At 34.2% G+C, this 9,855-nt stretch overlaps 1 protein-coding gene and 1 pseudogene across 1 annotated transcript; both read right to left on the bottom strand.

Annotated features, from left to right (window-relative positions):
* Window positions 1-601: 601 nt before the first annotated feature.
* On the bottom strand, window positions 602-1,190 carry LOC136064731 (uncharacterized; annotated as a pseudogene).
* A 4,003-nt stretch (window positions 1,191-5,193) lies between these two features.
* On the bottom strand, window positions 5,194-6,640 carry LOC111996313 (uncharacterized). Its single transcript, XM_065766844.1, has 2 exons — window positions 6,304-6,640; window positions 5,194-5,779 (listed from the first exon to the last, which is right to left on the bottom strand). The coding sequence occupies exons 1-2, from the start codon at window positions 6,631-6,633 to the stop codon at window positions 5,309-5,311; spliced, it is 801 nt and encodes a 266-aa protein (XP_065622916.1). The 5' UTR covers window positions 6,634-6,640; the 3' UTR covers window positions 5,194-5,308.
* Between the last annotated feature and the right edge of the window lie 3,215 nt (window positions 6,641-9,855).

Genomic DNA, 9,855 nt, shown 5'->3' with positions numbered 1-9,855 from the left:
TTTTTTTGGCAAACCATAGGTAGACAAATGTTTTTTTTTGGCAAACAAAGTATAATTTTTTCTTAATAATATGTTGACAAGATGGTGACAGTTATGTTTTTGCCATATAAAAAAGGTGCTGATTTTCATATGGTAATGTACTTATATGGTTGTTTATATATCTTTCAAGACGGCTTGAGTAGTGTCCAAACAAATTTTTTACATATGGATTCGTGTAGTGTTTAAACAATTTTATACATTCGACGTGTACCTTTTCCTATGGCCACTGTTTCCTATGGCCATTGTTGCTGTTTATGCATTTTATTGTCCTCATGGTAGGTATCTCTTCACCGTCTATGCAACTTGGATGTCTCATGCTAAGTATAAATAATGTTTTATTTTTGTATCTTTAGATTGAGAGAATGTTCATAGGTCTTCTCTCCCTCGAAGAGGGGCCTGTCCCACCCTATTGCCAGTTTGCCACCCATAAATGGTAATGACCAAAATGAAATGTTATTAAAAAAAAAAATTACGGACCAAAACGAAACTTATGAATACGCAAGAACGAAAATAAAAACACCACCTAAATATAGAGACAAAATAAAATTTTAGATTGGTAATCTTCTTAACACCACTTTGGTGCTCACTTATCAAACAAAAAATCTTTTACAACGGGAATCTAAAAACGATAAGTTACACATATCTTCAAACTATCATTCTTAATTTTAACAGAGTTTTTAAAAAAGATATGGAATGAGAGCCTTAACATCCTCGGGAAAATTTTCAAATTTTGAGAGATACCATCTCCTGGTGGCATAACTCCTTCCCATCAAGTAAAAAATAGTGCCTAAAGTGAAGGAGAATGCATATAGTGTTTGGGAGATAAAAGAGATCCCTAAGAAATCTATAATTTCAAAAAGATAATGTGGGCATATCACAAAGTCAAACAAACCACCCTTTGGAATCCTATACTCTTTGTCACCTTTTCCCCTCAGTTTAGAGAGGAGGTAATGGTGGTAAAAGTTGCCACCAATTCCTATAAGAAACAACAAAACTCCAGGATACTTCAGATCAACTGGTGGCTCTGAAATGCCTTGTGATAGGTGCTGGGCATAAATCATGCTTGCAGTGGACAAGAAATAGCTAAGAGAGATAGGAATTGCAGAATCAAGTATCATCCCGCCGCTGAATTGGTGGACAACTAGCACCTATAAAAGATGGTAAAGTATTTAAGTATTTAACCAAGTACGAAATCAAACGAGAAAACGCTGATTGACTGCCTCTATATATATATTAGATCTTTTTTTTAAGTTTCTTATTACTATTTGTTCCAATTGTCAATAACATAAATTCATCCATTATATTTGCCAAAAAAGAATGATGTATAAAATGGAATACCCTTTTTTTTTTTTTGTAAGACATCAATATCTTTTCTAGATCACTGTCATGAGCTTCTCCAAACTTCTACACAAAACCATTGTCTTTCCCTTTGAGTAATACCTTTAAATGTCCTTCAATCATCTAACAATAATCTCTTTACATGATTAAACTTTTCAACTAGGTTTACAAATTGAGAAATACATGTTGTGGTATAATATTATGACCATTAAAAAAATTAATTATCTATATGAGTTAAACAAAAAAAAAAANCCCGTAATGTTGTCTTTTGGGAACACCACTTGTTTGTTGAACGCTTTCACTTTCGTTCTTCCCTAACTATCTCCTCTATTTTAGAAATCTTTCCAGATGAGTCTCATGTTCCTTCTACAAATACTCTTGATCCTCCTTTGGACTTCTCTAGCTAACCTCCAGATATTTTTTATGCTTCTCCTAGTCAGGTCGAAGATGTAGGTTGATGATGAGCTACCCCACCTTGAGCCTGGGTCCCCTGCTCCTGCTTTACTTGAAGATCCTCTACAAGACATTCCACCTCCCCACTCAACCCGAGTAAGATCCATTCCTGCACATTTACTTGACTATCATTATTACACTACCCTTGCTACACTCCATGAGCGTCAAACCTATTAGGAGGCCTCCACTAACCCCTTATGGTAGATTACAATGAAAGAAGAACTTGATGCATTAATCAAAAACCATACTTAGGATCTGGTTACTCTACCTCCTAGATAGTCTGTGGTTGGTTGTAAGTGGATTTATAAGATCAAGACTCGCCCTGATGGGTCCATTGCGCGCTACAAGGCTCGTCTTGTTGCAAAAGGTTTTACACAGGAGTATGAGATTGATTATGAAGAGACCTTTGCTCCAGTTGCTTGTATCTCATCTATTCATGCCCTCTTAACTGTTGCCACTGCTAGTAAATGGAATTTTTTTCAGATGGATGTTAAAAAATGCCTTCCTTAATGGGGATTTAAGTGAAGAAGTCTATATGCAACCTCCTTCTGGTATTTTTGTTGAATCAAACAAGGTTTATCGCCTTCGACATGCACTTTATGGCCTTGAAAAAGCTCCACGAGATTGGTTTGCCAAGTTTAGCTCTACCATTTTTCACTTGGGTTACACTGCCAGTCCTTATGATTCTGCCTTATTTCTTCGTCGCAATGATAAAGGCACCATTTTGCTTCTCCTATATGTGGATGATATGATCATAAATGGTGATAACCTTAATGGCATTCATGTAACACCCCATAATTTTGATACCAATTTAATTACTATGCGTAAATTATAAAGGAGGCCTACAATTAAATGGATTAAATTGATTTAGGCCTAAGATATTAAAAATAAGATAAATACTATGGGATATAAAGCTCAAGTGAGGTAACATAAGTAAATATATGGGCCTTGATAACCCTAACCTTTTACCATTTAAGTTACACGTGTATGTACATAAGAAGTTCCTTTTATTTTCAGCCGCAACACATGAGTGAGTTATTTCTATTCTTCTCTATGGCTATGCACGAGTAGTTCAGGTATGGTTCGTCTTTCTCTAAATTTAAGAAGTTTGACTAGTCAATAGCTAGCAATTGTCATGAACCTAGGCTATGATTATACTAATAGAAAAAGGCTCCTATAATTGTATTATATTAGATAAGGATGGTCAATATGTCAGGGAAGGGCCACGGCTTTGAATTTGTGCCTAATAGAGTAATAGGCTTAGACTTATCAATTCAAGTTTGTCACCATGTGAAAGGAAAAAAAGAAGAAGAAAAAAAGGGTTGCTTGTGGTTTATATATAATTGTTTACAGTCTCACTGTTTTCACCGCCATTGTCATTATCCAAATAAGTGTCCAGCAGTGTCCTTATGCTTTGCGGCATCAAGAGGATTATGGGTCTTTGGGTTGATGATTACAATATTATAATAGGAATTGTTTATATATAGCCGTATGGTCCAAGCTTTGAAATTGATTACGTATGAATAGTATGTATAGCCATATGGTCCTCCATTGGCTCTAAGATTGATTTAGCAGAACTATATTATGTGGCTTCTATTTTTGACTAATAGATATAAATATTAGGCTGATCAAATAGGTTTATATATCATGTGGCTTCTAAGGAATAGTAGAATATATGATGGCTAGACCTATAATGAATTGCTAGATTTTTATAGAGTTGCAATACAATCATGCTTATTAATTGATAGTAAAAATATGTGAAATAGAACAATTAGATTAAAGCTGAAAGTGAACTGGAGAGTTACATAAATAAATGTAAAATTTTGGAAATATCAGTGTTGTCTAAGATTTATATTGTCTAAGTATGAAAATAGATTTTAGTAGGAAATTCGTGTATTGATGGACCTATTTTTGGTGTTGCTAGGCTCTAATTCTAATGATTCATTGTGACTCAAGGGCGATTAATTTCTTTTATTTTGCAACTAAGAGGTAAGTGATATTTACTAATTTTGGAGGTTTTCCCAAAACAGTGTTGATTATTAAACTATTTTATATCAAAGAAACATGTTGATATTTTATATATGAATTGATATTTTATAAATGTTTGATATGCACATTGGCTATTCGTTTTATAAAAAACTTGTGGGACAACCTGAATTTATTTAAACTTGTATGCATGAATATATCCTTATATTTTTTAGAATTATGAAAGGATTATTTTTGTGAGCATATTGAAATGTGTTTTGGAAACCTATGGCAAGTTATGAGTAGAAGCTCAGTATGGTATTTAGTCCTTAGTAAGGGACAATCATATTGCAGCTAGTCCTTAGTAAGGGACGATTCCAGAAAAGGGGACTGTGCACATTTGATAGCTCCTTAGCAAGAAAGTATACTATTGAGGATCCAAAAAAGAAGCTCCTTAGCAAGGGAGTGCACATTTAGGTTCCAAAGGAACCATCCGTAAGAAAGTGGATGAAAAGGAAGTTCCAATCCCAAAAAAAGGGACAACACAATCTTGTCAATGAGGCGTAAGCATTGACGACGAGAAAAGTTTAGGAAATTGTTTATGTGATGGTATTAATATATATATATATATATATATATATGAAGTACTTGATGATAAATATTGATGAGTTACAAGTTATGAAATTATTGTAAGAATTATTTATTTGAAAAGTTTGTTCCCACACTCCAATGTTAGTAAATTCCACTTATTGAGTTATTTCACCCCCTTTTATTTCCCATTACAGATAAGCAAAATGTTTTTTTGGCAAACCATAGGTAGACAAATGTTTTTTTTTGGCAAACAAAGTATAATTTTTTCTTAATAATATGTTGACAAGATGGTGACAGTTATGTTTTTGCCATATAAAAAAGGTGCTGATTTTCATATGGTAATGTACTTATATGGTTGTTTATATATCTTTCAAGACGGCTTGAGTAGTGTCCAAACAAATTTTTTACATATGGATTCGTGTAGTGTTTAAACAATTTTATACATTCGACGTGTACCTTTTCCTATGGCCACTGTTTCCTATGGCCATTGTTGCTGTTTATGCATTTTATTGTCCTCATGGTAGGTATCTCTTCACCGTCTATGCAACTTGGATGTCTCATGCTAAGTATAAATAATGTTTTATTTTTGTATCTTTAGATTGAGAGAATGTTCATAGGTCTTCTCTCCCTCGAAGAGGGGCCTGTCCCACCCTATTGCCAGTTTGCCACCCATAAATGGTAATGACCAAAATGAAATGTTATTAAAAAAAAAAATTACGGACCAAAACGAAACTTATGAATACGCAAGAACGAAAATAAAAACACCACCTAAATATAGAGACAAAATAAAATTTTAGATTGGTAATCTTCTTAACACCACTTTGGTGCTCACTTATCAAACAAAAAATCTTTTACAACGGGAATCTAAAAACGATAAGTTACACATATCTTCAAACTATCATTCTTAATTTTAACAGAGTTTTTAAAAAAGATATGGAATGAGAGCCTTAACATCCTCGGGAAAATTTTCAAATTTTGAGAGATACCATCTCCTGGTGGCATAACTCCTTCCCATCAAGTAAAAAATAGTGCCTAAAGTGAAGGAGAATGCATATAGTGTTTGGGAGATAAAAGAGATCCCTAAGAAATCTATAATTTCAAAAAGATAATGTGGGCATATCACAAAGTCAAACAAACCACCCTTTGGAATCCTATACTCTTTGTCACCTTTTCCCCTCAGTTTAGAGAGGAGGTAATGGTGGTAAAAGTTGCCACCAATTCCTATAAGAAACAACAAAACTCCAGGATACTTCAGGTCAACTGGTGGCTCTGAAATGCCTTGTGATAGGTGCTGGGCATAAATCATGCTTGCAGTGGACAAGAAATAGCTAAGAGAGATAGGAATTGCAGAATCAAGTATCATCCCGCCGCTGAATTGGTGGACAACTAGCACCTATAAAAGATGGTAAAGTATTTAAGTATTTAACCAAGTACGAAATCAAACGAGAAAACGCTGATTGACTGCCTCTATATATATATTAGATCTTTTTTTTAAGTTTCTTATTACTATTTGTTCCAATTGTCAATAACATAAATTCATCCATTATATTTGCCAAAAAAGAATGATGTATAAAATGGAATACCCTTTTTTTTTTTTTGTAAGACATCAATATCTTTTCTAGATCACTGTCATGAGCTTCTCCAAACTTCTACACAAAACCATTGTCTTTCCCTTTGAGTAATACCTTTAAATGTCCTTCAATCATCTAACAATAATCTCTTTACATGATTAAACTTTTCAACTAGGTTTACAAATTGAGAAATACATGTTGTGGTATAATATTATGACCATTAAAAAATTAATTATCTATATGAGTTAAAAAAAAAAAAAAAAAAAAAAAAATCCAAAAACAGTTATTATAATTCAACGAAATAAACTTGTGTGTTTTAAGGAGAGAGAGAGGGATGGGATTGTACCTCAAAGATCCTCTTAAAGAAATGAAGGGCTAGAGCTGACTTAAGCAACAGAGTTCGGAAATCATGATGTGGGAAAAGCACAAAGGATGTGAGAGCAGCAAGAAACGCCGGAGTATAGAGAAAGAGCATGCCTGTTCTGCTAGTAAGTTTAATTTTTGTTATAGATTGGTGAGAATTTGCATTCCAAAATTTGGAGTAGTTCAAGTGCTTTCCTCTTGCTTCCGAGAACCCAGTATAAGCCAATGATGTTAAGCTCACAACTGACATGGCCTTGATGAAAAGTGATGGGGGTGGTGGGAAAATAAAACTCAGAAACACAGACATCACCATGGCTACCCTTTGGTGATTTGAGCTCTCTCTCTCTTGCTCGATTTCTGCAATGTTTCTGGAGATATATGGTTGATAGAAATGTGGTTGAGTAGCTTAATTATATAGTTGTGCCAAATAAAGAAGAGTATGACACGTTGGGTCGTCTTGTCACTCGTGGCTGCATCGCATTCACACACAAAAATATAAAAATATAAAATAAAACGTGTACTATATATATATATATATTTATTTATTTATTTATTTATTTATTTTAATCTAATGATTGGAGTGGCCGCATCTTTCTGATTCGATCCAGATATGGTTTTGATCTTGGAGAACTATCCAGATATTGTTGATACGATAAAATACTAGTAATGGGTCAAATAATAACTAATGAAAGTTTACCAATTTAATAGGTATGAAAAAAATTGTCTAATTTTTTTTTTTTTTTGGGTAGCATTACTTTTTGCTCTTTGGCTCTGTTTCTTTGCTTTGATTTTTATTATCCTTACTTTAACAAATATATATATATATATATATTTGGCCGGTGGTCTTTTTAAAACAAAGATAGAGCTTTATGCTATTTGGAAAATTATGAATGAATAACATAAAATTCATTTATCATGTAGCATTTGGCATTTTGGAGGAACAGTAATAATGTGGCCATGTCAAGGATAGCTGTAGGGGATTTTTTTTTTTTAAATGAACAGGAAATTTTTATTACCCAAAAAAAAAAAACCTCCAACCGGAGAAAACAAAGCAAAAAGAAAGGAAATTATACCGTAGAAAAAAAAAATTAGCCTCTACCTTTATAGCATTACCAAAACAAGGGGCAATTTGTAACATCAAAAGAACCTACAAAATTATTAAGAAGGAACTATCTCACTAGAGTATGAGCTACCATATTTGCCTTCCTAGGACCCAACAAACTGTTGGATTAGGGTTTGGTTCTGAGGAGGGATTTTATTATATCATTTATGATGAGTGGACTTTATTATATCATATGTTTGTTGGGCTTCTCGATATTGATTACCTAATTAATCATATATTGGATCAATCATGCAACTATTGAAAAAAGTATCATATTAACCGGTACCCGTAAGGCTATCATTAATAAATCATTTTAGAAAAATTTTGACACCACTTTTATGGAAAATATAAAAAGTTGTCAAAAAAATTAATTACATTTTTTTTCCATAAAAAGTTTCTAAAAATATATCTTAAATTAATGCTTTTGGGACATCTATTAACTTTTTCCAATTAAAAAAAAAAAAAATCACTAATAACTCATAAACTAAGCTGTCAAACCCAAACCCAATCACATTCTCATTTTTTTTTTGTCACCAAACAATACCAAATCCTGAAATCTCCTTACCCAGTCACCAATGTCCCTTCCAAACTCACCTTTACCATGACAAACCGCGCTTGCATAGCCAAACTTAGATATTTGATTATGGTGGATAAATTGGGGTATTAAGCGGGGGTTGTTGGGGTGGCATGGTGGTGGTGCGAAGTTCCAAGGTAGAGTTCACGACAGCTATGATATCGACCAAATCATGATGTGATAGTGACCTTTTTATTTATTTATTTACTCCCTCTGTCCCAATTTATTTGTCCTGTTTGAAAATTCAAACTTTCTAAGGAAACATCATTTATTGTCTTATACCTTATAAAAATGTATAAATTTACAAAACTATCCTTAAAAAAATTTATTAGCTTTTTTTTTTTTAAAGAGTTATTCTTAATGAGGCAATAAAAAGGTACCCCAATTAGATTAATTTTTTAAATATATATTAGTTTTCTTTTCAAATATTTTTGAAAATAAAATAGAGGTATAATAGAAACATTAGTAAATTAATGACATTTATTTTTAGAAACAGAACAATATTTTGAGACATTCCAAAATAGAATAAAAAACAAACAAACTGGGACGAAGGGAGTATAATTTTGTCACCTTATTATTTGTCCAACTAGACCACATTAATTGAATGTGAAATGCCCCGGGTTTAATCTATTTTCTCATGCATCATATTTAAGCCCAATAAATTTTGACACTTATAAATTGAAAGTTCAAAAACGTGTAAAACACCTTTGAACGTTTGGACCCCTAATTACAAAATTACCAATTCAAGCTTTATATCAAACAGTTAATGTGCAGAACATGATAACAAGCTTACAACAGAGTTGATAAACAATCTAAGCTAAATATAAACACATCTACAGCAGTAAATATAAGGCAAAGATAAAGGAAGGAAAGATGCAAACACACAGATAACATACGATGTGTTATCGAAGAGGAAACCGAAGTCCTCGGCGTAAAACCTCTCCGCCGCCCTCCAAGCGGTAAATAATCTACTAAAGAATGTAGTTGGGATACATGAACAGCAGAAGACCCTCCAAGCCTAATCTACCCAAGTACCTAAGCCATCCAAGCTTCTTGCTCCAACGAGGTTACATCGAACCTATTTCTTCTTTAACTTCCCGGATTCCGCTACTATACTTAGGCCTGTTCATTGATCTACCGACACCGACTGAAACCGGTCTGACCGCACCGATCCGCACCTCTCAGGGCTTCGACGAAGGTTTCCGGCATGGTGGTCGGCGGCATTTCTTCGGTACCGATATTGGACAGGTGCGGCCATCGGCGCCGAGACGTGCATACCGCCAAGAACCGAACCGCACCGAGTATGTTTAATATCTATATAATTTTGTTTTTTTTTTTTAAATATATGGTTTTTTTTTTTTTTTTTTTTGCACCACCACTGATCTTCCGTAGAATGGTTATTTAGAACAGTCGCCTATTGCGCCGACCGGCGCGCTAATCCTTCCCACAGACGGTGCTAATTGTAGGGTCAGTTTTTGTTGCCTAAGCCCAAAAGAGATGGGTTAAAGGCCCAACGAACTCAGAACAATGAATTTGTAGAGAGTGGGTTGAAGGTTTAGGCGCTGACCGGCGTTTACAAAGCATGAACTCCTTTCTCTTTTATTACAAAAATACTTAGAACAGTTTACAACTGGGGGATTCTCCTCAGCCATGGGCCGAGGAGGCTTTCTTCCTCCCAAAAAACCCTCTCTTATACATTTTGCTCACAGTTCTTATATATGCCCATCTTCTTCCTCCTATTGATCATCTATTGGCCTTCCTCCTGATGGCCTATCCCATCAAAGGTCATATCCGTGCTCAAGTGGTTCACCCTGATCGATGTCGCCCTGGCAGGGGGTTACATCCCCATTAATGCGGCC

The sequence above is a fragment of the Quercus suber genome, unplaced genomic scaffold (assembly GCF_002906115.3).
Source record: "Quercus suber isolate HL8 unplaced genomic scaffold, Cork oak 2.0 scaffold_750, whole genome shotgun sequence".
NCBI classification, from domain to species: domain Eukaryota; kingdom Viridiplantae; phylum Streptophyta; class Magnoliopsida; order Fagales; family Fagaceae; genus Quercus; species Quercus suber.
Note: the sequence above shows the minus strand (reverse complement) of the source record. Positions and strands in the feature narration are given on the sequence as shown.

What these genes read in the sequence shown, in the direction of transcription:
- LOC111996313 (XM_065766844.1), bottom strand. Translation starts at nt 6,633, where the DNA reads ATGGTGATGTCTGTGTTTCTGAGTTTTATTTTCCCACCACCCCCATCA. An exon ending in TCTTTAAGAGGATCTTTGAG is followed by an intron (nt 5,780 to 6,303) that starts GTACAATCCCAT and finishes CATCTTTTATAG; the next exon opens with GTGCTAGTTGTCCACCAATT.